Source organism: Crocodylus siamensis, chromosome 8, assembly GCF_052110815.1.
Source record: "Crocodylus siamensis isolate JL-2025a chromosome 8, ASM5211081v1, whole genome shotgun sequence".
NCBI classification, from domain to species: domain Eukaryota; kingdom Metazoa; phylum Chordata; order Crocodylia; family Crocodylidae; genus Crocodylus; species Crocodylus siamensis.
Genome location: NC_143402.1, coordinates 1,133,193 through 1,160,530, shown reverse-complemented (window position 1 = coordinate 1,160,530; position 27,338 = coordinate 1,133,193). Strand labels below are relative to the sequence as shown.

General features: G+C 53.2%; 2 protein-coding genes across 9 annotated transcripts in view; one reads left to right on the top strand and one right to left on the bottom strand.

The window, feature by feature from the left end:
* Positions 1-6,668, top strand: part of IL13RA2 (interleukin 13 receptor subunit alpha 2) — a 51,142-nt gene extending 44,474 nt beyond the window's left edge. For 6 of the 7 annotated variants that reach the window (XM_090061513.1, XM_090061517.1, XM_090061515.1 and 3 more), the window contains 2 exons: positions 671-773; positions 3,948-6,667. In XM_090061513.1, the coding sequence (XP_089917639.1) occupies positions 671-773; positions 3,948-3,990 (146 nt within the window). In that variant the 3' untranslated portion in view covers positions 3,991-6,667. Of the gene's footprint in view, positions 1-670; positions 774-3,947 lie in introns of all 7 variants that reach the window. The other variant, XM_090061520.1, reaches the window with a different exon arrangement.
* A 12,521-nt stretch (positions 6,669-19,189) lies between these two features.
* The window catches only part of HTR2C (5-hydroxytryptamine receptor 2C), a 334,603-nt gene continuing 326,454 nt past the window's right edge, over positions 19,190-27,338 (bottom strand). For both annotated transcript variants that reach the window (XM_090061134.1, XM_090061135.1), the window contains one exon: positions 19,190-20,406. In XM_090061134.1, the coding sequence (XP_089917260.1) occupies positions 19,574-20,406 (833 nt within the window). In that variant the 3' untranslated portion in view covers positions 19,190-19,573. The remainder of the gene's footprint in view (positions 20,407-27,338) is intronic.

The window sequence follows — 27,338 nt, the reverse complement described above, 5'->3', positions numbered from 1 at the left end:
CTGACCTGTCCTAAACTGGGGGGACCAGGCGGGCTGCGTGGCAGGCACCGAACCCAATACGAGCTCTGTTTGTGCTCAGGTTGGATTCCTGTTTTTATGGAGCTGCCAAGTGTCTGCTCAGGTGGGACAGGGGGCCAGGGTCTGCAGGGGAGCCTTTCCTTTCATTGATCCAACCTCAGCGCAATGTCTGGAAGCTGGAAGTCTAAATTCTTTTCGTAAATAGATACTATGGGCCCCACTTTTCCCAGGTCCATAGGTGTGAATCCAGACTAACACCAGGCAGCTGACACCAGAGCAGCGGTGAGCTCCCTTGCCTTGTGGGGTAACCTCATTAATGCTTTTTTTATAAAAGCTTCTTTTCCTTATGGAAATAAAGGTGGTGAAGGGTGGAAGGAGGAAGACTCAGCTCAGCAAGTCGCTGGCGTCTGTAGTTTTGCATTAAATAGAGTGCATGTCTGGATACCATGTGGAAGGACTTAAATATCTGGCAACGTTCATGTAATGCTGCCATGATCCTGTAAGGACAGGGATGGGGATGGGGAATAATGCAGATGTCCAGGTGACCCTGAATCGCCTTGCAGCCAGCACTCCCCCATCCCCTTGCAAGGTAATGTGACCCCTTTCTGAATGCAGGGCTCCCTTCATCGTGCTTTGTGGCTTGTCTTCGCAGTGCCCAGGAAAGACGAAAAGCAGCTATTCATTCTCGTTGCGGTCGTCTTGAGCTTCTTCAGTGTCATCCTGGCGATCATCTTTGCTGTGCACTGCAAGAAGAGGTGAGTGCTAAGGCAGCCCCGCGCCCTCAGACTGTTCTGGTGGGATTGAACGGTTAAAAAGGGAGCAAAGACAAGTATCTGGTAAGATGCTGCTGAATTTTGCCTCTGCTGGCAGTGATCCAGGAGCCAGTTTGAGGCTGGGAATTGCCTGTAACAAGAGTCTGGTTTTCCAGACCAGCAACAGATACTAAATGTGCATATAAATAGTTGTCAGTGACCCACCCTAAGACATGTCACCTGCTTTACTGGATGCTTAGCAAGACGCGCTTGGCTGTTTCCAAGCAGGCTTGCTCCATAGACGTTCCTGGGAAAACTCAAAGGTTTTGAGGTGCAATGTCCTCCACTCTGGGGCAGATCCACCTAACGTACATGTTGCACCACCATGAATCGAGACCTTCCATCAATTTCAGTTCACCTGCAGAATGAAAGCTCACACTTTGTCATAGTTTCATAGTTGGTCAGGTCAGAAGGGACCTGAGCAGATCATCGAGTCCAACCCCTGCCATAGCAGGAAAGCATGCTGGGGTCAAATGACCCCAGCAAGGTGTTCATCCAGCCTCCTTTTGAAGACCCCCAGGGTAGGAGCCAGCACCATTTCTCCTGGAAGCTGGTTCCAGATCCTAGCTGCCCTGACCGTGAAGTCACCTCCTGATATCTAACCTAAACCTACCCTCTGCCAGCTTGTGACCGTTATTCCTGGTCACTCCTGGCCGTGCTCGGGGGAACAGGGACTCCCCCAGTGCCTGCTGGTCCCCTCAGACTAGTTTGTAACAGGCCACTAGATCCCCCTCAGCCGTCTCTTGTGGAGGCTGAACAGGTTCAGGTCCCGTCGCCTCTCCTCGTAGGGCCTGCCCTGCTGCCCCTGATCATGCGAGCAGCCTCCTTTGGACCCTCCCCATGCTGTCCACATCCCTCCTGAAGTGCGGCGCCCAGACCTGGACGCAGTACTCCAGCTGCGGCCTGACCAGTGCCGCATAGAGGGGGAGGATCACCTCCCCGGACCTGCTCGAGATGCATCTGTGGATGCAGGACAAGGTGCGGTTGGCCTTCCTGACTGCCTCCCCACACTGCTGGCCCATATTCATCTTGGCATCAGTGATGACTCCAAGATCCTTTTCTGCCTCTGCACTGACGAGAAGGGGGTTCCCCAGCCTGTAGGTATGGTGCTGGCTCTTCCTCCCCAGGTGCAGCACCTTGCACTTGTCAGTGTTGAATCCCATCCTGGTCTCATCTGCCCACCCCTGTAACCTGTCTAGGTCTGATTGCAGCCTGTTCCTCCCTTCTAGCGTGCCCACATCCCCCCACATCTTAGTGTCATCAGCAAATTTGAGCAGGTGCTTTTTACCCCCTCGTCCAAGTCGCCGATGAAGATGTTGAGCAGTGCGGGCCCGAGGACCGAGCCCTGGGGGACCCCGCTGCCCTCATCCCTCCAGGCTGAACACGACCCGTCCACTACCACCCTCTGGGTGCGGCCCTCCAGCCAGTTGGCGACACGTCTGACTGTGTGGGTGTCACCACCACAGCCCCCCAGTTTCTTAATGGGAACGGGGTGAGAGACAGTGTCGAAGGCCTCTGAAAGTCCAGGAAGACGATGTCCACTGCTACCCCTGCATCCAGGGATTTGGTGACCTGGTCGTAGAGGCCACCAGGTTGGTCTGACAGGACCTGCCTCTAATGAACCCGTGTTGGTTGCCCCTGAGCATGACCTCCCCCCTGGCCCCTCGCAGATGTGCTCCTGGATAACTCTCTCAAAAAGCTTACCCAGGACCGAGGCAAGACTAACTGGCCTATAGTTTCCCAGGTCCTCCTTCCTCCCTTTTTTGAAGATGGGAACCACGTTGGCCTCTTCCAGGCCTCTGGAACATAGGCTGTACCACCGCGAGTGCTCGTACAGCCGTGCCGGGGTCCCGCAATGACCGCAGCCGATTCCCTCAGCACTCGGGTGTGGAGATCGTCCAGACCCGCTGACTTCAATACGTCCAGTCCCTACAGACGGTCCCTGACTAGATCCTCACTGACCCCGGGGCCTGAGGGGGGCCGGTGGGGGACTGATCCGGTCCCTGCTCAGGAAAATGGAGGCAAAGAAATCGTTAAATATGTTGGCTTTGTCGTCTGGTGTGACGACCAAATTTCCTAGCGTGTCCTGCAGGGGCCCCACGTTACCCGGTACCTTCTTTTTGCCCCCTCTGTATTTAAAAAAGGACTTCTTGTTGTCCTTGATCGGGGTCGCTCGTCCCAGTCCCATCTCTGCCTCGGCCTTCCTGACCCCCCTGCATCCCTGAGCAGCCACAGTGTAGTCCTCTGGGGGTGCCCTCCCCCCGCCCGCCATTGCGTGTGCACCTCCCTTTTAGCTAGGAGACGTTCCCGGATGCTTTTGGTGAGCCGTGGGGGCTTTTGCGCCCTCCTGCCCCCTTTGATCCGTGTTGGGATTACCTCCCTTTGGGCTTGGGGAAGCTCGGGGAAGGCAGATCTTCAGCCAGCATAAAACTGACCTCAGCTGAATGGGAGCTGTGTTGGGTTATGCTGGAAGGAGGTCCTTTGTCTCCCTTTCCAAGCCAATCTCTTTAGGCGACGCCTCGTTCAGTACGAGTTTTGAATGCCAAAGATTGCACATGGGGGAAATAGATGTTGTAAACTGATTTACTTGTATCCAAGCTATATTCTTTGAGTAAATGTTTTTTGGGCCAGAAATAGCTATATCTAGCAGATTAGCCAGGGCATCCACAAGGATCCATCTTTTTTCTAGTATCTGTTCCCTATGGCTTCACAGGCCCCAAACATGTCAGCAAAAACATCTGTGTTGCTTTGCTCAGTTAGCTGTCGATGGAGAACCAGCTATGGAAATATTATCCCTCTTTATAACAGCAGCATCTGTGTTATTTGTATATCAGAGGTTTTATACATAGCCTTTTCTACGCATTTGCACTTCTTTAAAGTTTTTGGTACATGAAATCAAAATTCAAACACAAATTTGATGCCGAGATGGTAAATATCCCTGCTGGGAAACAACTGAAAAGAGGAATACATCAGCTAGAGCTCGCTGCAATGGGTCCAGAGGAGAAGCTTTTTCCGAGCGGCCCCAGGCAGCGTCTGTAGAACAGGCCCATGTCACGTGCACGTTGTTCGTGCTAGAAATACGTGCATTTTGCACACATTTTACTATGTCACTTTCAGATCGCTACCAGCAGAAAAACTACAGCCGCCAATGGGATGCTAACGGCGCCGGTGGGACCCCAGCGCAGCTTGTGGGATGCACGGCTCGGAGAACCTCAGCCCAGGAGCAGACCCGAACTTTGTAAGTCCTTTGGAGGGCTTTTCTACTTTCTTCCCTTTACGATGTTGTCATGGCATGAAAACGCAAGAGTCCCAGGAGCAGGTCGGAGGAGAGGAGCCTCTAAACTGACATTGGAGTCATTTCTTCTGAATAACGTGGCAAGGGTGGAAAAGCAGCCCGTGAAGGAGGCGGGGGATGCTGCCAGCAGTTGCTTCGTGTTTTATAAGACTGTGCAGAAACGTGAGTTGTGCAGTGGAGATGGTGAATGCAAATTTTGAGTCTGGAGGCTGTCACGTGAAATGCTGCAGTGTCTCGATGCAACTGCCCGCTGTCCAGCGCGTTCCCCGATAGCTCCTCCACCATGTTCCCTGCACATCTGGTCTGCTCATAGGTTTCTTTGAAGCTTGGTGTTCACAAGCCATTGCCCCGTGCCATCTGCCGCACCCCAGCTGTTGGCCAAGGTGGATTGAGAGGTCTGGTGCAATTGGTTGTGATGCTGAACTGCTGGTTCATGAGCCAAATGGGTCCTGGACCTCCACTGCCAAAGGTCAGCTAGGGAGGAAGACCGGACACTGGACCCAGAAAGCAACGCTCTCCCAAAGGCTCCTAGAGCACGAGGACTCTCAGCCCAAAGAAGCATCCAGCCGATGAAATGTGTGACCTGCTACGTGGAGTAGACACGCCATAATCATGATGCTCCGGTCAAATTCGTCACCATCCAGTGCTTAATTGCACCGGCCATAAATGAATAGCCCGGGGCAGGGTCTTTGCTGTCCAGTGCACGCATCTTTTAGCCCTGGTGTTCGCATCACGGGAGGGATTTTCACTGAGGAGGAGAAAGCGGATCTGGTTGGTGGTGAGCTGAAATTCACGGCGCTGTGCTAATCCAGCTGGAAGAGGACCTTTCACACCTCTTTTGAGGGCCATCGAGACACCCCAGTGCTGCCCAGGCTCCAAGCGAAAAGTGAGTTGGGGAATGAATGAATATGACCCCAGCTGACTTCCTGCCCTTTGGGCCAGGGGCTGGACTCGATGATCTCCCGAGGTCCCTTCCAGCCCCGATGTCTATGAAATCTATGAAATCTATGGAGCGAGGTAAAAGCTCGCGGGCGGCATGCAGGCTGGACAAGGAGGATGCCATCGTGTTTGCTGATTGAGCTTTAAACCTGAGCCTGGACTGTGCCTGTGACTCACTTCCTCAACTGGGTGGCGAACGGGGTTGGCGGCCAGAGCCAGAAGGAAGAGTAGGGCTAAAGCCTGGCACATAATTGCTTTTTAAATCAGTCAGTAAGGCTTATGAGCTGACAGCGGAGGGACTGACTATGCAGGGTTGAGTCCTGCGACAAAGGAGGTGAAAGCAGACGTAGTGCCAGGGGTGGAATGGGAAACCAATCCCAGAGAAGCCGTGGTCTGTACTGTGGAGGCTTTTTGGCTTCGGGACAGCTCTTAAACATGCCGGCAGACTGAGCCATGCCAGAGGAATGATTGCTCAAAAGTAAACACGCTACTTCCTTTCTTACTCGGCTCGTTGCATGTGAAACAAGTGAGCGTGCTAACGGTGGCTGGAGCCAGCCAGCCAGCACGCATGCCCATGCACAAGGAGCTGTGCACGCGCGTGGGGGTGTACAGACAACTGGCCAGTGGGACGCCAGACCACTGCCTGGGCCCTGAGTAAATGAGGCGCCACATCGCACGTGGCTATTAGAGACGCGTTGCTCGTCATTTGGGCCCATAGACGGTCAGCACACCACTGCTATGGACAGACTGGGGCGAGATGCCGAGCGGGCCGAGCACTGCAAGATGTGTTGCAGGTGTGCCCTGCAAGTGACTGGTGACTAGCTCGTTAGCACTGCATTCCCCCAGGGCTAATGAGTCCTGCTCGAGTGACGTACATCGGCCTTTGTGGGCTGGCAACTGGTGACACATCCTGCGCGGCCAAGGCTACGCGGGCATGCCAAGGGCGAAGATGGATTTAACGTGCTTCCAGGGTATGTGCACCGTGGTGCAATTGTTTCCATTTCTTTCCATTCATTTACCCAAGAGAAAATACCAATAAAACATGAGCCACAACCAATGTCAGGCAGCAGGTGGCTGAGTTTGGGGCTCTGACTCCCCCATATGACGCAGGCACACCAAGGAAGTCGCCACGACCTTTTGGAAGAACAAGTTTGATGACACAACTTAGCATTCAAATGGGTCGGAAAAGCTAAATGCGGATTGTAAACACCTCCGAGCTTGGCAGCGTCCGGCTCGGCGGGGGTTGACTCTCCGGTGATGCAGTCTGGCTCTGACTCCTGCCGAAGCCCTGTGAAGGGCCTCGAATTGCAGCCCTCTTTCGTTAGTCCCAACATCAAGTATTGCACCTTCTGGAGAGAAAAAGGCTACGGTCTCTTAAAGATAATTTATCAGCATTGTTGCATCTGTTTCATTCCTGGTACTTCTGTTACTGGCTGGGTGTTTCCTTGCTACCCTAAGTTATCGTACATACTAAATTAATAAACTAATTTCCCACAAAAATCAATGGCCAAATGCCTCAGAGTGATGTTCTTGTTGCACTGGGGAGGGGGGAATGTGAGCAGAGTAAAATAAATAAGACATTTAGTAGCTGCCACAATGAAAAAAAAAAGAATATGGCAAATGCAAAAGGTTTAGTTCTGCACAACTGTGGGTAACGCTCGCACACAAAACTCCCGGGCCCTTGCCCGTCGTTAGGTCCTTTGGGCATAACTAGACCTAAAGGACAGACAAAATGGCATGGGTCTGCAGTGCCCAAAGCCAGAGGGGACCCAGGACACTCCTGGGAGGGCTGAGTTGAAGGAGTCAATCCCTGGACCAAGGTCCTCGTAAGGGGCCGAGTGGCACAGCTTCCTCTTTGCTGATTTACACCAGCTAAGAATATGATGCATCCTCCAAGGGCTAACCCACATAAGCCACAAGATGCTGGCGTTTGGAGGAGGGGGACATCAAGGCCACAGGGCATCAGGAGAAGACAGGAAACGGGTGCATTGCAGGACGCTCTTCTGCCCTGCGCAGGGGCCCGAGGAGCGCTCTTCCTCGTCCCCGTTTCCGATGCAGCAACACAAAGAACCTGGATCTTGGAGTGAGGGCAGGGCAGCAGGCTGGCTGTCCCAGGGCAACACAGCCCCCCTCCCATTCACTGGGGGTATAAACACCTCTCCTGTCCCGCGCACTTGTATCACGGCCTGGACCCCAAACAGCTTCCTGCTGGAGAAGGGGCAGGTGTGGCCGCTCATGGGTCTCGCCCAGCTCCAGGGCTGCTGGGGTCACGTCGGTCTATCGCAGGGACCCCACATAGGTGCACGCACGAAGCATCAAGCTGTTCTTGCTACCCCTCATTTCCCCGTTCCCCTTTGGCATGCAGGTGTACGTGTGTGCATGCATGTGCGTGCGTGTGTGCATGCACGCACACACAGATACACAAACCCCACTCAAGTTCTGCCTGGCCTTTTGTGACCGACTGTCCTCCGGGCTCCAAGGCACCGTCTGACAACGCCCATGCTCATGCTGGCCTGGCGGGATGGCTGATCCTGCGCCCCGTGTGATGTTGTACAGGTGCCACCCAAGGCACACGCCTGCCCAGCAGATCACGTACCATGTCCACACCTGTATCACCGAGGGGAAACGGGCTTTACTGGAAAAGCCGGCATGCTGCAGCATCTCAGTGCAAACGCCGCAACCCCCGCGCCGGTTCTCACACCCACGTACTCGCCCCCATGCTCGTACAAGGGACCGTGCCTGAGCACATCCTGGCGCTTGTGGATTCTTTCTCTGTTTGACTGATAAAGCCTTAGAGCCATTAGATAAACTACAAGCAGCAGCAACAATTGTTCCTAAGGGAGTTTCCCTTGGAGAATGTCAATACTTGTCAAATATTTGAAAACAAGCTTGTGAGCGGGCTGCGGGGAAATGAAAATCAATATGCGCGGCTGTCAGCTGCTCACGGCATTCAGTAAGTAACAAAGCAGAGAAGACAAATGGCGATTTTCCTAATGGTACGTGATGGCTGGCATGCGAAGCACATTCGTGCATGTTATGCCCGGGCATTGCAAATGCCTGAAAGCGATGGGCGAAGGATGGGCAATGTGGCCTTCGTGTCTGCTCATGTTCTGCCCCCGCATGGCGGGTCTTTCCTGCCAGGACTCTTTGACTTTGTTAACATGAGAAAAGGGACAGCAATTGAGGTGGTGCAAAGCCATAACAGGGCTCGTCATGCCTCCAGCGAGGGAGGGGAGGCAGGCCAGCGTGCTTCTCTCGCTCGGGAAGTACTCTACCGACTTGCATTCGCCGGGCGCTGGATCCTCGCAGAGGAGCTAAATCCCTCTTGACCGCTGGGTGTCAGCCTTGGCGCTTGCATTGAGTGGCCAGACTACGGCCGGTGCCCAGCAAGGCCAGAGTGTGGGGTGCAATTAGCTGCTTTGCTGCAGCTGAGGTCTTAGTTTGTCAGCAGCTCCCTGAGTCTGCCCCAGACCGGGGTCCTCCGCGGGTGAAGGCTTCCCCTGGCCACAGCTGGAAATGGCCCCATGCCTCTGGGAACAGCCAGGCCAACCTGAACCCTCCAGCCCTGGCAGCGTGCGCTGAGGCCGGGGTTGTGCCCCTGCTGACAGAAAGCAGCTGGGCCTCGTGCCTCGTGTCGCGGAGCTGGGGAGCCCCTGCCTCGGCACGCAGCGCCCTTTTGGCAGAAAGGGCCCTGCCCAAACCTGCACTGGGGGGGGGGGGATGCTGCTCCCACACCGCTACTCACTCAGTGCTGCCAGGGGCTTTGCAGCTGCTGGCACTGGTTTAAGGAGCAACGGGGACACCTCGCCCTGTCTCTCCCACCCCATTTTGCACCCGTGCATGGTCCATGTGCACCCTTGTGCTTGCAAAGCAGCTGGCAGGGGGGAGGCTGCTTTTGGGCTAAGCCCACTGCCGCTCTGTCCCCTTGCATGCCCGCACCCAGGGGGGCCTGTCCCGCTGCTGCTGCTGCTTCTCCTCTCCTCTGCGCCAGCTCCCCGCTCACAGCCGGCGAGCTCCCCTACTATTGCATTCGTGGCTCTGCAGCTCCAGTGGTGCCATCATCTGTCATCCTTGCTCGCCTTCCCCCTTTGCTCTCCGCACCTCCTCATACCGATGCTCCCCCTGCTCCGGTCCTCCGACAGTCCGCGGCCCGGCCCTTCCAGCATCCCAGGCACAGCTGTCTCTCCAGCCCGCCTGTCTCTCCTCTCCCCTTATCCCTCGGCTTCTGCCTCTTTGCCGCTCTTCCTCCTACCTTCTCCGTGGCTGCGTCAGAGCAGCAGCTCCTTGCCACAGGAACCCAAACCTGGCCCTTCGACCCTGCTCTCGCCCTTCACCGCAGTGCAATGCTGCCCAGGCCTTCCTTTAGCTGTGCCCCATGGTGATCCCCATTTCTTGTCATTTGCCCCGGTTTCCTTGGTATTTAATCCATCCTGGAGGTGGGTTTTGGGTGGTGGAGGCTGGGCAGAACAGCTGGCCGCATCGCGTTGTGATGTGCTATGAAGGGCAGGACTGAGCTACCTCCTTTCCCAGCTGAGATGGCTCAGACTGGAGCTGCACTAACCAGGCAGCCTGTGGGAGCGGGCCTTGGCCTGGACAGTTGTTTTGCAATAGCCATTCATATTTTAGCCCCCTGCTGCAGTTTTTTCTATATGACACAATCAACTGGTACAGCGCACAATAAATGTAGATGCATGCAAAGTAAAACCAGTTGCGAGTGCAAAGTCTTTATCACACCATTAACGGGTGAATCACACAATAGATTTAGACTGGCCAGACATGCAAGGTAATGATCACACGATGAAAATGACACTCTAGCTATAAAAAAGAGCTATCCTGCTACAAAGTTAGTGCTTGGAAATGTCACAACTCTAGAGCTGGTTTGCATCCAGCTTTCATTTGAAGCAGTGGCAGGGCCCATAGTGTGTGGGGGGTTTGTGGGACGGGCTCATAGGGTCTGAGAGAGCTAGGCACTTTTGGCTTTTCAGAGAGGAGGACTCTCTAGTGCACACGGCAAGGACACCCCACGGGGGAACAGGCTGGTCCCTGCCTGGGCTCTCATACATTTGAATGAATGAAAACTATGAGTCTATAAGTCTAGAAGCAGGATACGACAGCTTCATTTCAGCAAGCTCTTCCACCCAGGTATACTTGCACAGTTAGAAAAACACAACTCAGCAGAATGCCCTTTATCACCTGGGAACGTGCCAACGACACTAATAAAGAGAAACAGGATGCTCTAGGGAAAGGGTTATGTTTCAAGGCTAAACCCATAAATCTGCCACTCTTCTGGCACCCAGGCATAGCCAGGAGCCACACAATGGAGTGCAAAAGACCTATTCACCTGCCTTGATTTGGAGAGCAAGGCCAGGCTGGAACACATGCCAAATCAACTTCAAATGCTGAAAGCGCTGGGTAAAAGCATATTCATTATGTGCATCTAACCTTTCACAACTTCGTTCCACTTCCAAACAGCTGATATCGTCTGCCGGCAGCCTGCTCCGCTGCAATTTCGAGGAGGCGTTTGCTGCCAGACCACACAGTGCCCGTGCCATATTCACCTCTTCCTACTCCCAAAGGCTTCGCACCTGCCCTCCAGCCCCTTGCTCTCTGAGTGACCGCAATACCCCAACACTATTGGGGGCATCTGAATAGTAACACGTTGCAATCCCAGCATCTCCTCCTAATGTCTTTTACCCAGGAGGAGGTTTCCAGCAGTGAGCTATGCCAGTCTGCATCCTGCAGCCGTGGCTCCATGCAGGCAGCCTCTCGCCCCTTGCAGTCCCACCTAAGTCGGTGCAGGACTGCAGCACTGGAGGGGTTCAGTGCATCCGTTGTACAGCATTTGTTTAGCTTCCTGTACAGCTCCCCGGGCTCTTCTGCAGGAGATACAGGATGTACATGTGCACGTCCACAGTGTTGCTACTATTATTAGCATTTAGAGAATATGGCATTGGGCCCTACATAAAATCCTGCAGGAGCTTAAATAGGACAAAACAGCCAGTCAGACTAGTTCCCTGGCAGCTCTGTCTCTCTCTCCGCACATCTCCCTGTCGGGCAGGTCCTGCCCCGTGCTTTCAGACTCGTGTCACAGTGACCTGGCACGCAGGACTGCAAGGGACACCTGAGGCCAGGCTCCTGCTGCCCCGGGCAGCTGCATCGCACAATCTCTTCATAAATACAGATATCTCTGTCTGGAAACGGGTCAAGAATATAGGGTCTCCCCAGTCCATGGTAATTCCTATGTCCTTCTTGCCCAGTCTCCTGTGTCACACGGGCAGAGGCAGAAAGGGAGGCGGCTGGGTCTGAGCAGGGGTTTCCCCTGTTCCTCTCCCACTTGCAGCCTCCAGCATTGAAGGTCCAAGATGCAGAGGCCGTGCCCCTCACCCCGTGCTCAATAACTACCCATGCCCCTTTCCTCCAAGAACTCATTCGATCCTGTTTTGAATCGGGCCAAGTCGTCAGCTTCCACCACATCTGGTGGCCACACTTTAAAAGCTCCGCACTTGTACGACAAACTGGGTAGACAAGAATTGCCTTGCGTTCATTTTAAACTGATGGCCTCCTAGCGTCACTTTATGACCCCTAGTTGTGACTGCGCAGACGGGGCCAGCGAGTCGACCTTACAAATATACTGCAGGAAGGAGCCTCCCCGCCCCCCAGCAGCAATGCACACAGCCGCATGTTTCAAATACCAGTTGCATGCTTATCAGGCCTAGCAGTTTCAAGTTTTATCTGAGGCCATTTCAAAGCAGCCTACGTAGAAGGCAAGATGGATTTGCAATTTGCAGACTAACCCAAGTTTGTGTGTGTATAAATATATATGTATAGATATAGCAGTGTACAGATATAGCTGTAGATATAAGTATAGTGGTGTATAGATATATCTATAGATCACAAGCTTTCATGAGCTGAAGCTAACTTCATCAACCGTTAAGAAAGGACATGCAGAAAGCTGAATATAGGACAGCTTGAGCAATGGTTAGACTACTTTGGTTAGTCCATAAGGTGCAAATCTACTCTGCCTTGTACCTGACTTCAGACAAGCATGGCTAGCTAGGTCTGTATTGTCCTCTGGACAGATGGAGAGTCCACATGACAGAGGCCCAAAGATCTTTCTGCTTTGAATTTACTTCTATCTTCTTGCCAGGAAAGAAGAGGTATGGACAAAGGAACAGATTATGGGAAATTAAACAGCAGGAAACTTACTGCAGGTCCGGGGTAGCAGTCCACGGGTCTGCTTCACTCCAAGGTACGGTCCTGCTCCATTGAAGAAGGGGCCTCGGATTAAAATCATCATTGGCTCTGATTAGACTCCTCAATGAGCCACCAGCTTCATTAGCAGCTAAATGGCTGTGTGAGAAGAGACTGCATATTTAAGCACAGACAGCTGAACATAACTGTAAAGTACTTCTATACATTTTAACAAATTTAACTGGGAATTAGGCATTCAGCAACTAGGACAGACAAGAGTTTAAACAGTTCAAAACAGCCACAAAGAAGATCTTTAAAAAAAAAAATATTGAATAATTAGGCCGTATTTTAATCAAACATTAATTAATCCAATTTAGCTGTGACTTAATTAACATTTGAGACACAGGCAGGTTCAGAACAGCAGCTTTAATTTACTCCTCTGTGATATTGCATGATTCATTCATTTCAGTACACTCCCTCTCTCAGGTTGCCTAATGAGATAAGTGTCTGCAGACTAGGAGCATAATACTTCTGCAGCAATACAACCACACGCATCGTCCCGGGAAATCACGCATGAAGTTCTGTTTAAATTCTAGGTACGTGGGAAACAGAAGCCCAAGTAATGACTCCCATGCATTGCTCTCTTCCTTGCAGTCCCTCCAAATTTAGCTCCAATTGGTTGCACAAAGTCATTTTTCACTTGGGAACTCACCCGAGCATGCAGAGCATCACCACTTGTCCCCTACCATAGCTTCCTTCCAGGTTTCTAAATCCCTTTGAAGATCTGCTTCTGGGACCAACCTACTTATAACTGCTTTGCAGGCCAACTTTTTAGGTTCTTTTAGAAGACGGCATCCCGGAAGGGACTCAGGGAAACTTTGCAGCTTTCCCTTCTTTACGGATTGCCATAAAAGCAGAATCTGCTTTAAAACTAGAATAACTTGGTTTCCCCCCAGCTAGTCACTTGCAGCAGCACCGTGGTGCTCCCGTTGCCTCCACTAGTGCTTCCGGGTTCACGTGCAAGCTTTGTCCGAACGAGGAACGTCGCATATTTCTTGCAGTGGATGCAGCTGGACACCACATACCTGCAAAGTGCAGATGAGGGGAAGCCCTTTTGGGGAGCTAAAGGGCTGAAAACGATGCAGCCTCCCAGCACAGGGCACAATAACCTGAGCTAACTAGCAGAAGGCCCCTTGGCTGCTGTTATCAGGTGTTGCAGTTTAGGGTAGTCCAGGGGTTGCTCTATATCATTATGCAGCTGCTGAAATAAGACCAAAGAGGGTTCAGGGGGTTGTAACACATACAAATGCCATGTTTCTCTATGCAACGTGTAGCCTGGGCATCGCGAAGTACACATTTTACGTGGCCTGGCATCTACTTCTTTGTGCTCTGTCCAACCTTTAGCAGTACCTGCGGCAGCAGGCTGAGGGGAGAAGCTGCTTATGACTGACCTCGGTGTGCTGGCCATATATAATCAAGCGACTCCGACACGAGCATCCAGAGTCTTTGCTCCAAGGAGGCAAATATTTCTCCGCGCACCACCTGCCCCTCCTGGGCTCTCACATCCATAAGCATTTTCTAGCACGCCTGTGTGACCTGCGACCGTACCTTGCTGTTCCACCTCTGTCGTCTGGAGCCACACGTCACTGCTCCTCCAAATATTCAGCATTTTGGTTCATGCCCTCAGAGGACGTCATTGTTTTGTCCGTGCCATAAGCAAAGTAACGAATAGTTTTTAATCTAGTCTCAGCAATAAATAGAACAAGCCTCCTTTCCATAGCATCAGCAGGCATGTCTGCCAGACGACTGCTATGCAGCCCCTGGGGTGGCAGAGTTACTTGCTGGCTTCTGCCAGGACGAGCAGAGCCAGACCTGGGAGGACGAGCTTCCTCGTGGGTGGAGCTGTCACAACGCTAAACAGATGTGTCAGGAAAGGCAGCGCAATAAAACCTGCAGCAGCGGCATGCGATATAATTCTCTCTTTTTGATATTACCTCCCCCTTGGCCCCCGGCTGCGCTGGTATTTGGCAACCTGCAAGATGAGGGCAGCAAGTCGGGGCCAAAGAGCCACACTCCCTCCTGCAAGGCCGTGTTGCGTGTGCGTACGTACGTGTGCATACGTGAGGGTGTGCACTCAATGCCGTGCTGGCTGGGATCCGTCTCCTATCAGCTTCCCCTAATGGCTCTCTTTGTGCGTGGGGATGGAGGCGCTGGCATCACCTGCAGGTCCCAGCATTTGAACCGGGGCAGCTCGCGGATGCTGGACCGGGGAGCTGCCCAGCCCCAGTGAAGTTTGCCTGCGCTCTCAGGCTTCCTCGTCATGGGTCAGTCGCTGCAATGTTTCAGTGCCTATGGATGGGGCAAGTCTGGCTGCAGCCCCATACCCTGCCATGCATGACAACAGGCGTGATGCTGTATGTGCCAACGTGGCTCATGACCCTCCAAGCCTCCCTATAGCACTGGCCGCTGGTACCGCTGGGTCGCAGTCCATCGCAGAGGCTGTGGATGCCTTTCCAGTGGGACCAAATGGGAGCAGGACTCTGGCTACACACAGCCATCGTTTTTGTGGCTGGATCAGCCGCGCTGGTACGTGTCCTGGCACAGCTGCTGCTATGCTGGCAGGTAGGGACGTCGGACCACGGGGCTGGGCATCAGGGACAGTGGCTCTGCTTGCTTGGCCCCGACCCAGGGTGTGCGTCTGAAAGCTTAGGGAGCCCCCCCGGGGTCCCCAGTCTGTGCTTGCAGATGCACACGCAGGGTTGGGACGGGGGAATCCCTGGGGGGAAGGGAACAGGGGGCAGACTGTGCCATGAACGTACAGACATCCGCCACGATAAAGCACCGAGAACTGATAGCAGGGATCAGCGTGCAACTCTTCGGGAGTATCAAGGGGCAGGGATGTCTGTACACCCATGGTCTGTCCCTCCCTGAGAAGTTGCACGGCAGGACAAGGGCGACGTCTGCTTGCAGCCTCTGTGGTCCGTCACTCGCCCGCTGTCTGATATAACATCTCTCGGCTACTTGCAGCCTGGGCTGAAACCAAAAACTGCTCCCGACCCATGAGTCGTCCTCCCGGACAGAGCAGGGCTGCCCGGAGAAACAGCTCCCTGCCCGGTGCATGGACGTGACGCCTGAATCCCCACGCTGGCTTTGGGCCCTCGGGACTCACCGGTGCACCATTGACCCAAGGGGGAGGCTGGGTTGGAGGCTGGGTTGTCGGCCTCCAAATCACGCAAAATTTGGGGCCCAAGGGGCAGGCACCATGACTTCTTAGCAGCATACGCTGTCCTCAGTGTCTTGAAAGGAACAATGGGTACAAGGTAAGCGGCTTGCAATTACCGAACGATAACCCACTGCTGGGTTCACATGGCAGCCCAAACAGGCCTCTAAAGGGCACAGACCGGTGGGAGGCTCTTGGCAGACAAGAAAATCCTGGGTTAGGATCGGCTTGTACCAATGGCACCACCCAATGGCATGCCTTGCGTGTGAAGTGGGAGGATGGGTTTGACCCAGGAGATACCAGCCTGACACTTGCGTGTCAAAAACGCAGGTTTCTCCTTCTCCCTGGTCTGTTCGTGGAGCCACAGCTGTGTCCCTGTGACCCTGACCTCCGGGATCTGGAGTCAGGACAGGATTTCATGGGCCGCCTGCGTGCATCTCTCCCCAGCTGCTTTGGGAAAGGAGGGCTGCTACCTGCCGCCGCGTCCAAGGAAGGGTTTCCGCTCTTCCAGCTCAAGTCCTGGGGAAAGCAAGGAGATCTGCACGTTGGGCTTATAAAGCAAATCACGGCTGAGCAGAGACCTGGGGACCCACGCACGCACTTCCACCAGATCTCTCCGGAGCAAGACTTCTGAAAGCTGTGCAAGAGGTAACTGCAGGAAAGGCAGAGCAGTTGGGAGGAGGACATGATGAAATGCAACCATTTTTTAACCTCTCAACACTGTCACTTTTCACAGAAGTGGAGACTCACCTCTCTGAGGGCTGGGAGGGTGAGGACATTTGCTGGCGTGAAGATCCTGGGCTGAGGTCATCAGAAAAAAATTTATTACCTGCTCCAGCTCCTTTCATAAGTATACATTTTAATGGAGGCTGGGTGGAGGGTAGGGGGAAACGAGGTGTTATTTCTTTGATGAAAAACCCATAAAAATAAAATTAAGTAAGAATGATTAAATCACAAACTTTCTTTAATAAATTAATAGCAGCATCACAAAACCCTGGTGTGAAGAGCCAAAAGGATGTCGGGTAGGTGACAGTATTGAACCATTCACAAAGATGTTTCTCATCTGATGGCGGGGTGGGGAGGATTGTAAGGCAATCCTCTTGCATGTCTAAACAGATCATGTACATCGAAATGGGCTCAGCTGAGAAGCAGCGCTTACCATATTTACAGTTCTTGTGTTCAAATGGTTTCCTGTTTTTAAACATCTATAAAAGTTTGGTAGACTCTGTGTTAAATTCTCAGTATTTACATCCAAATACAGCAGGTGCTTTCTTTGCCCTCGAACGACAGAATCGGCCTGGACCGGATGGATGGTGCCCAGTCCAGGATGACCCTGGCCAGTGGACTTTGCTGGATGTTTGGATGTCAGGACACGTGAACTATTCACACAAGTGCTATAAGCTCTTGTCGTTCAACTTATTGCTTGATGCTTTTAAAGTCTGTGGTTGCTTTTTCAACCTACAGAGATGTCGAGATTTGTTTTTTGGAAACGACGTGCTGTGAATTTGCCCTGCCAAAACACTCAGCAAAAGAAAACGCAGCTCCGATTTGATCCAGTGCTTGCAGGACCCAAAGCTGAAGCAGGGAGCGGGGCAGCCCCCACAGACGTGAACTGGTCTGAATGGCTCAGTTCTTTCCTGCTGGCGCTGATGCTTGCAGGGAGGTGCCCGTGGGAGCAGGAGTAACGCTTGAGGCCGTGGCTGGTCCCGGCTGGGCACGTGCCGGGCGCATGCTGCCTTCCTGCACGTGGCAGGGTGGGCCCACCACTGCCATACCACCCACTTTCAATTAAATGACTCTGGCCTTATCCTGATGTGAACGAGACCCATCGGCTTCGGTGGAGCAAGTCCTGACATCATATTTCTGTGACGGCCCCATCCAGATTGCTGGATACAGCGCGATTCAACAGCATCGCTGGGCCGCTAAACCGGCAGCTCAGGCGGCACTTCCTGGACCTTTATATCTGCCGCTCACAGAGACACCAAGTAAAGACAGGCTCTGTTAGTCAAATGCAACTTGTTCTTGACCTGCAACAAGCCACGCTACTCTAGAGCTGCTCCTAAGCAGAGGCTGCCACACGCTACCACGTGTACCTACCGCACAGCAGCATTAGCTGATGAAGCTGTAAAACAGTAAGGGCTAGATCTGATGCTAAGTGACACTCTGAGCACGAGGTGGCATGTGAAATGTACTCCTCCCAAGGGCACTGGCTCAAGAAGCACGTGCCTGAGAGCTCACCGACAGCAGCACAATCAGAAAAACCAGCCCAAATTACCTAGGCGTGCTGACTGCAAGTGCCTTAGTTAAACTGCATTGCAACCTGGTGTGGATGCACTTGCTCACTTCAATGGGACGTTGCATCAATTTAGCTTATTTCAGTATGGAAGTCAGGTGGACTCATTCAGATCCCGACTAGTGTCTACACCAGGGTTCAGTGCAGTTTAATCCACTTTAAGCTTAATTCAGATGACCTTTCCTGAGCATCCCCATGTAGACCAGCCTTCAGCCACAACTTCCCCGCAGCTTCCTTCCTCCTTGCTCCGGGGTAGGATTTCCTTTCTGCTCTGCGCCACCAGCATGCTCCCCAGACTGGCTCTCCTGGCCCCGGGGGTTTCCGACACCCCTCCAAGTCGCTCTCTGCCTCCGCACAAGCCTGGTGCCTGGTGTCTGCAGGGATGGCGCATGGAAAGTGAAGCTCCTGCTCCTGAATTTTAACCCTACCAATCCCAGGACCTGCAAAAGCAGCATGTAAACATGCAAAGAAACACCTGCGTTGAGAGACTGGGAGAGGATGCAAACCTGAGCTCTCTGGGACCAGGGCTCTCTTTCCCGGGTAAAATGAACAGCCTGGTGCCAAGGGATGCCAAAGGCACAGGGCTGGCCCCGACGGGGCTAGGTGCTATCGGTCTGGCCCGCGACCTCCCTGCACCAGCATGCCAGGAGAGGTCTGAGGTCCCTCCTGACTCGACCGCTGGCCCAATTTGTTCTTTGCAGGGAAGATGTTGCATGGCATGAGTGAGGTCTGGGCCACTGCTGGCTCTGCAGCTGGGGAAGGGCAGGGCGTCTATGAATTGAGGGTGCTCTGGAGAGAAGGGATGCCAAGAAGTTTATGGGGTGGGGGGCTTGCACGCTCCTTGCCCCGGCTGCTGCTGTGAGAAGCGCAGACCTGCCCGCCTGCTCCCACGCCCTATGTGCTGGCCCTGGCACCCCGGGGTGCTCCCTGCTGCTGCCCCCAAGCAGGCTGAGAACAGAAAGCCAATGTGGGGTGTCCCAGCCTGGGGAGCTGCAGGGCCTGTTTCCACGTGGGTAGAGCCTTGCCCCTGGTAGCATGCTCACAGGGGGCGGAGCAGGGCAGACGATCCCCTGGCACTGCTGGGATCCCAGGACCAGCTCGCACCAACATGCTGAGGTTGCACAGCAATACTGGGACGGCCCCCCTCACTGCAGATATGAATGAATACGTTTTAGTGCCCAGAGCCCACCGATCTCGGCTGCCACGGACCTGCGGTCAGAACTGACCCAACATCACACCTACCGTGCCCCGCCTGCCGCGGCTGCCGCTTAGTGGGGCACTGCTTTCCATCCAGGGTTGTGGCAAGATGAATTCCTGCACTCCTTGCCTCGTCATGGCCCCTGACATGGGTGAGGATTAAAGTACATATTTACTGTCAACCTGAAAAAAAAAGTTAGACTGACCAGGACCATTTTCCTGTATTCAATATATAAGTATTAATAGGTCATTCTGGACTCCAGCAAACACCACCTGAGATAAATATTCAGCATTTTTGTTCATGCACTGGAAGAAGAAGTCATCGTTTTGTCTGTGACATAAGCAAAGTAACGAATAGTTTTTGATCTAGTATCAACAGTAAATAGAACCTTAAACTTCACTGCGGTGTGTGTGTATATATATATATATCTGTGTATATATATGTATATATGAGTTAAAGTACTGGACCGGAAAGATGGATGTTTAAAAAAAAAAGCTTTGTTCGGAAGCAGTATTTACAACGTTCTTCGACGGAGACACACATTGTTACACAACCGTGTTTGGGCTGCAGACACATCGCCGCAGACGGCTGCAGCCGCGGGTCTCTGCTACACGCAGCTCACCCTTTCGCTTACAACATTGCAGCTATTTATTGACAACTCTGAAGTCCCTGGCTGCATTTCTAAGCCCTTCTCAATGTCATCCAGCTCCATGCTGTTGAATTCATTGCCATTTCGATAGCTGTTTAAATTGAGGTCCTTCCCGTACAAAGCTGTAGAGGGGACGTTTGGACATTGGTTTTGTCTCAGAGTCGATTTATTATTGGCCTTGTATTGGCAGCGGATGTAGTTGGAGAAAGCCCTGCGATAGGTTTTATTGAAGAGTGTGTACACAAGGGGATTGACCCCAGAGCAGACGTAACCCACCCACACAAACACGTCCAGGAGTTCGGTCAGGAGGCTTTCGCTGCAGGTTTCCGTGCAAAGCACAGACATGATGTTAGTGATGAAAAATGGGCACCACATGATAAGGAACAAAAAGAAGACGATGCCCAGGACCTTGGAAGCCCTCCGTTCATTGTTGATGGACTGCATGGTCCCCTTCCGAAAGAGCACGGCCTCCTTGTTCGCGGGGGAGTTTAAGTGAGAGGTGCCCTCGTGATTCTGGAGCATGGAGATGTTCTCGGTGTTGTTTTCCTTCTTGAGGCAGCTCATGCTGCTCCGTCTCTGCTTGGGCATCTCCCCGTACATGAACACGGTGGCTTGCCTCTGCAGCACCTGCACCGTCAGGCAGTACGTGATCACCATGATGACGAGCGGGATGAAGAATGCCACGAAGGACCCGATGAGGACAAAGTTCCTTTCGTTCAGGATGCAGCTCCCGTTGACGAACACCCGGGAATCGTCCTGCAAACCTATGACAGGAATGGGTGTGGAGATCCCTGGAACGGGGAATAAAAACAGACCGTTACGACAAGCCGAGGCCTGGAGCACGCGGGTCAGGGACGCGCACCCTACGTTCGCCAGGCTGCATATTCAACCGAAGTTACTATCCTCTGAGGCAAAACAAAGAATCCCCTTTGCCGTGCGGAGGCTCGCTAGATGGCACTCCAGCTCCAGCGAAAGGACGAGCTGCCGTCTTGACCGTCTATATAGGTATGCCGCTGAGGAGCCACGCACTGAATCACCTCCCCAAGGTTTCACTGTAACTCAGCTACTGGGCTGTCCTTTCTCTGACATTCATTTTGCCCTGCAGATGCTCTCCCAGTTACACACCCGGCGGCTATTTACAACACGCACAGGCAACCCCGGTTTGGAGAGATTGTGAGAGCATGAGGGTAGACAAGATTCTCTGGGTAGATGTCTTAGCTTTTATTAGACCAACTAAACAGCTGGAAAAATTGTTCTTTGCATGCTTCCGCCCTTCTTTAGGCCTAGGGAGAGTCTGCTGGGGTTCGTGCGCTCTCCTGGGTGGGATGGAAGTCAACATGCAAAATGCAGGCCTATGAAAATGCAAGTGCGTGGTACATGCATGCAGGGAGCACAGACACTCTTAGCCACTGAGGGAGGAGTCAATCACATGCAAGAAAGCTGCACCCAGCCAGCTTCTAAGGGCCGATCCATGAAATATGGTTGAAATGGGTCTGGCAGATAAACAGCCACCTTCTCCATGGCATTATAGTTACTTGCTCAAGAGGAAGTATTTGCTGGTTTTGGTCTGATCCTGAGTGGAGCTGACAGGTGCTCAGTGCCTCTCAGGATCCAGCCCCACGCCTGTATTGCTCAGGGAGTGCAGACATCCTGGTGGGGATGTCTGCAAGCTGTGTGTGTCTCTGGGAGTGGTGCTACCAGCACAGTCAGACTCGCTGGTACTCTGCAGGCAGCTTGGTGAGACCCAAGCAGGGTTTGCCTTATTCCTGTCCCCACGCAGCAAGGGCAGAGATGGCCCAAACCCCGGGCGCCTTGTGTTCCTGACAGGCCAGAGAGGTTGCACCCGTGCACAGGCCGTCTGCGATCTGGAGCCAGAGCGCAGCAACGAGGCTGAAGGCTGAAGGCACGCGAACTTTAAGTGCATTCACTACACTGGTAACTGTGCACAGCATCTGCTTCTCCAAGCCCCAGGCCTCCAGATGAAACCCCAGAAGTCAGAAACTTCAAGTGGGTTTTTGCTGTCTGACACCTTGGGCTATTCCTGCCGAGTGGCAGATCTGGTGAGGACAGGATGACAAATGCGAGACAAGGGAAGAGGACTCTCCCCTTCCCCACCCTGCTTTGCTTGGCAGGCTGCGCGCTGTCCTGGCATGCTGCCGAGCTCGTCTCTGGGGCCAAAGCCCTGTCTCTGGCCATAGCGCTTGTTCCCTGCAAAGGGAGAAAGCGCAGTCCGCAGCATCGATCACATCAACAGCAAAACAGCTCTGCTCTGGGGGCTCAGGGCCAGGGCGGGATGTCAGAGAGACCAACACAATGAAACGGCCTGGAAATACAGACGCATTAAACTACCCCCGTCTCAGTACCAAGATTTTAGCCTCTGCAAAAGCACTTCGTGAATATGGGACAGAGGGGGTGGGTCTCAACGGGGGGCTGATTCCCATCTTTTCAAGCTGCGTCACAACTGCAATGGAGAAGAATATGCAGAGACTGGGGGGAAAAAAGATGACAAGAGAAATCACGCGCGTTTCAGGCTCCTTCAGCAAAACAGCAAAAATAGTAGTGGCAAAGGAAAACACGCTGGTAGGAAACAATGTGAATGTCAAATTTCCAAGGGAATAAAATGAACACTGGCGTGTGACAAAAAACTACTAGTCGAAACAAGCTGCGGTGGACAGACGTCTCCTTCTCCTACTCTCCATGCATTATGATTTACAGAGCTGTACTACAGCAGCTGTTTCGGACACCGAATCTGCTGAGGCCCGTGGTGCCAGGTGCTGCATGAACACATGACAGAGGGTAGTTTCTTCCCAGAAAAATTGATGAGCTAAAGCAGTGGTCAGCCAGGCTCTGGAGCCACGGGACAGGTGGGCTGGTGTCCCCCAAACCGGCCAGTTGTCGCTGTTTCCCTGCCCTGCCCGGCCACTGCACAAAGCCTCCTCCCCACCTCCTGGCACAAAGCTCCCGCGATGGCTCTGCCGGCTGTATCCAGCTAGAGAGCTGTATGCTGCCAATTTCTGATCTAAACAGACAAGGCAGGAAAAGCCTTGGGTAAAGGGAGCATTGCTATCCCTGCTTTGCTTATGAGGCACCGAGGCCAAGATTGGGGCATCTACTCCCCCCCGGTGCCTTAGGACTTCCCAGCCCTGGGGTCACACTGGCAGCTTGTGCCAGAGCCAGGAACTGAACTCGATTAAAAGTGTAAAAAATAAAACAACATGAAAATAACACTCAGTCCATGGCTGCCGTCTCCCTCACTCAGGGGCCACGGTTCTATTCAGTTTACCCACAAATGCTCCCCTGTGCAACCAGGTTGGGCTGTCTTTGCCCCAGGACAGTCCACTGTAGTTAGTGAAGTTGTGCAGTAATTGCTAATCAACCAGACAACAGCAAAAATGTAAGTGCAGGATGCAACTATATTAAAAGGTCAGCAATTATAAGAGATGAGCTGAAGCCATTCTGCTCCTGGACGCCAGTCCCCCCACCTCCTGCTGCTAGTTCAGTGGTTCATTTCATTCCCAGAATGACCTACATCTCTAGCAAGTCTCTCTCACTGGGTGATTATGTTAAAAGGAAAATGAGAAAAAACACATTTTTTAAAGCCATGGCCCATGCACATCAATGACACGAAGCCCAAAATAGTTTGTATCTTCAAGACGAGTGCAAAATGCAGGGAAGAATGAATCATGGCAATTTCCTGTTCGAGTGAAGTGGCTTTTTTGGAGTATATTTGCATAGTATATGCTGCTGGGCCCCCCTCGGGCCCCGGGGGAGGCACACCTGGGCCACGGGTTAGCGAGGATTTAGTTAAGGAGCTTCTGGAGGGGCTGGACGTATTCAAGTCAGCCGGCCAGGATGATCTCCACCCTAGAGTTCTAAAGGAACTGGCCGAGGTTATTGCAAGTCCCCTGGCACGGCTTTACAAGCACTCGTGGTGCTCTGGTGAGGTACCGGAGGACTGGAAGAGGGCCAACGTGGTCCCCATCTTCAAAAAAGGCAGGAAGGAGGACCCGGGAAACTATAGGCTGGTTAGTCTCACCTCGATCCTAGGCAAGCTGTTCGAGAAAATTATGCTGGCACACATCCAGGAGGAGCCAGCTGGGGACTGCATGCTTAGGGGCAACCAACACAGGTTCATCAGTGGCAGGTCCTGTCAGACCAACCTGGTGCCCTTTTACGATCAGATCACCAGATCATTAGATGCAGGGGTAGCAGTGGACATCGTCTTCCTGGACTTCCGGAAGGCCTTCAACACTGTCTCTCACCCCGTTCTCATTAAGAAACTGGGGGGCTGTGGTGTCGATGCCCACACAGTCAAATGGGTCACCAAGCGGCCGGAGGGCTGCACCCAGAGGGTGGTAGTGGATGGGTCCTTCTCAGCCTGGAAGGACGTGGGCAGTGGGGTCCCCCAGGGCTCGGTCCTCGGGCCCGCACTGCTCAACATCTTCATCAGTGATTTGGACGAGGGGGTAAAAAGCACTTGTTCAAATTTGCTGATGACACTAAGATGTGGGGGGATGTGGGCACACTGGAAGGATGCAACAGGCTACAATCAGACCTAGACAGGTTACAAGGGTGGGTGGACGAGAATAGGATGGGTTTCAACACAGACAAGTGCAAGGTGCTGCACCTCGGGAGGAACAACCGGCACCATACATACAGGCTGGGGAACTCCCCTCTTGCCAGCACGGAGGCAGAAAAGGATCTTGGAGTCATCACTGACTCCAAGATGAACATGGGCCGGCAGTGTGGGGACGCGGTCAGGAAGGCCAACCGCCCCTTCTCGTGCATGCACAGATGCATCTCGAGCAGGTCCAGGGAGGTGATCCTCCCCCTCTACGCGGCGCTGGTCAGGCCGCAGCTGGAGTCCTGCATCCAGTTCTGGGCGCCGCACTGCAGGAGGGATGTCGACAACATGGGGAGGGTCCAAAGGAGGCTGCTCGCATGGTCGGGGGCAGCAGGGCAGGCCCTACGAGGAGAGGCGACGGGACCGGAACCTGTTCAGCCTCCACAAGAGAAGGCTGAGGGGGGTCTAGTGGCCTGATACAAACTAGTCGGGGGGGACCAGCAGGCACTGGGGGAGTCCCTGTTTCCCCGAGCACCGCCAGGAGTGACCAGGAATAACGGTCACAAGCTGGCAGAGGGCAGGTTTAGGTTAGATATCAGAAGCCGCGACTTCTCCGTCAGGGCGGGTAGGGTCTGGGACCAGCTTCCAAGAGAAGTGGTGCAGGCTCCTACCCTGGGGGTGTTTAAGAGGAGGCTGGATGAACACCTTGCTGGGGTCGTTTGACCCCAGTAATCTTTCCTGCCATGGCGGGGGGTCGGACCAGATGATCTGCTCAGGTCCCTTCCGACCCTAGAAACTATGAAACTATAACTATGAAACTATATCCAAGCCCTGTCAGCACCATAGATGTAGCCTTTCCCAGGAAATTAAGGGGATTTCTACTGAATAGCAGTGACCTTATGAATGTTTCACGAGCATGCACAAGCCGTGCTCCTCCTAGCCCAAGCTCCAGCTCCAGGATCTGACCTTCTCTCTCTGTTCAGACTGGAAAAGGTAGCATCAGCAGTCGCTGACCACCCTCCACGCCTCCGCTCTAACTCGGACTACTAGGATCTTAATCCAGCCTGTCTCGGTGTCTGTCTCAGTGTCCTTTTGCAATGCAGTCTGGGAAGCAAATACACCTGCCGTATGCAGAAATCAACAGCAAATTCATTCATGGTGCGACTTCACTGAGTTCCTGGGAGTTTCACCGGAGTTGGCTTTCGCCCGTGGGGCTTGTATAAATGGTCCAGGTATCACTGTAATGACTTTAACTGGAAAATATTTTGCATATTTTGGGCCTAATTCCTTTCCCACTAGCATAAATCAGGAATACACTTGCATCCTACACGTACAGTTTCAGTCAAAACAGAGTTCTGGGAAAGCAGGATAACATGCACAGTACTATCTGGATCTAACAGTCGTTCACAGGCACGAATGTTTGGGAAAATGTTCTAAAGAGCAATTCTTGTGAAATGCTGTTATCCCAAAAACTGACTGTTTGGCAAACAAATCGGGGTAAAGCGGCCGCTTATTGAAACAGAGATTGGAACTTCCACATCTGCAAAAATTAATTACTCGCTGATGCCTGACAAGACTATTCTGCTCTGCGTGTTTCTAACATGAGTCATATTTCTTAATAAAACACGTGGACTTTTAACTGTTGTGACATGGCTAAGAGGGCTGAACTGAAGAACCCCTTCCTGGCTGGGAGGAGACGGAAACTCTCCCTCGGACCAGACCAGGTGGAAGAAAATGATTTAGGGATTGGTGCCAATATCTGAATCGATTTCAGGCCTTGAGACATCCAGGTGCGTCTACACAAGACACTTACTGCACATTAGTCTAATAACATTGTGCAGTAGCCAGGCGGTTAAAAACCATGCAAACAGCAGTGTTATTGGGCTAATGAGCAGTAAGCAACTCCCAAAACCATCTGCCAGTGCTACTGCACAATACCTCTAGTTACTGCACATTTAGTAAGTACATTATTAAGCACGCACTAAATTAAATGCACAGTATCTAAGGGGTGCTGGTTGCAGCCGCGTTGGTGTAAGGACAGGCTCTTTGGGCATTGATGAACATGCAGATGCGCCCCCCAGGGTCAGATGGGACCACAAGATCATTCAAAGCCATTAACTTCCACCTACTCATCCAAATATTGGGTCTGAAAACACGCGTCTGACAAAAGCACTTCTATCAGCTCAAGAGAGGGAGGATCCACTGTCTCGCTGGGAAGCACGTCCACACCAGAACCGACGCAGCGTGCCAGGATCGGTCGCCCCAGTGCCGCAGACAAAGCAGAGCCCACGTCTCCTTGCCGCTGCTTGCCACGCCCCTGCTTACAAAGCCAAGCGTGGCACTCGCCCTTCTGCCACGGTGGCGTACGGGGAGCTCAGGCCCAGGTGCCTGCCGGGGGAGAGCCGTGTCTGCCAGCTACACAGCGCCCCTCACGCAGGGGAAGACGAAGCATCCACCTGGCACCTGGACCTCGGGTAGCGGCTGCCAGCGTGTTGGACATTGCCGTCTGTCTTATCCACGGCCCCTGCCCCCTGAGCTTGCACACCGGACTCGGTCTGCAGGCGCCAGGGCTCTCCAGGTGAGCAGCTATCACCTGCGTGGGCACAAAGTGCTGCGAGCATCACCGGGTAAGGACGTGCTTGCACTGCAGCCGCCGCCAACCACGCTCGCTGGGGCTCCGATCCAACCTGCAAACATGGCTTTCGCCCCAGACAGGGATTTCCGCGGGACTGCTCAAGCTGGATACTGCGTGGGCCTGCGGGACTTCCTTCAAGCACAAGGACGGGGGAAGCACGGTGGGAGCCGGCCCTCTGCAAATTGCCCTGTTCCCACTTGACTCCAGTGACGCTACCCACGCTGACGCTGCCTAGACGAGACTCAGCCGGGGAAGGAAAGCCAAGCTTTCTAGCAGCAGGATGCTGCTGGAAGCCACAAGTCCCCGGAGCAGACGAAGCCAATAGCTGTTTCTGCCTGTGAGCGCTCGGCATTTCCGGCGCCCTGGCACAGAGCAGCTGGGGCTGCCTGTGCCTGCTGACACCAATGCCCACCCCTCTCTTACCCTGGGCAACGGCTCTCCTGACACTGGCCTGGCGTGCTCCCAAAACATAGGTGTGGATCATTTATCACGAAGCCAGTTTTAGGCAAGCCCATCTTTTTTTC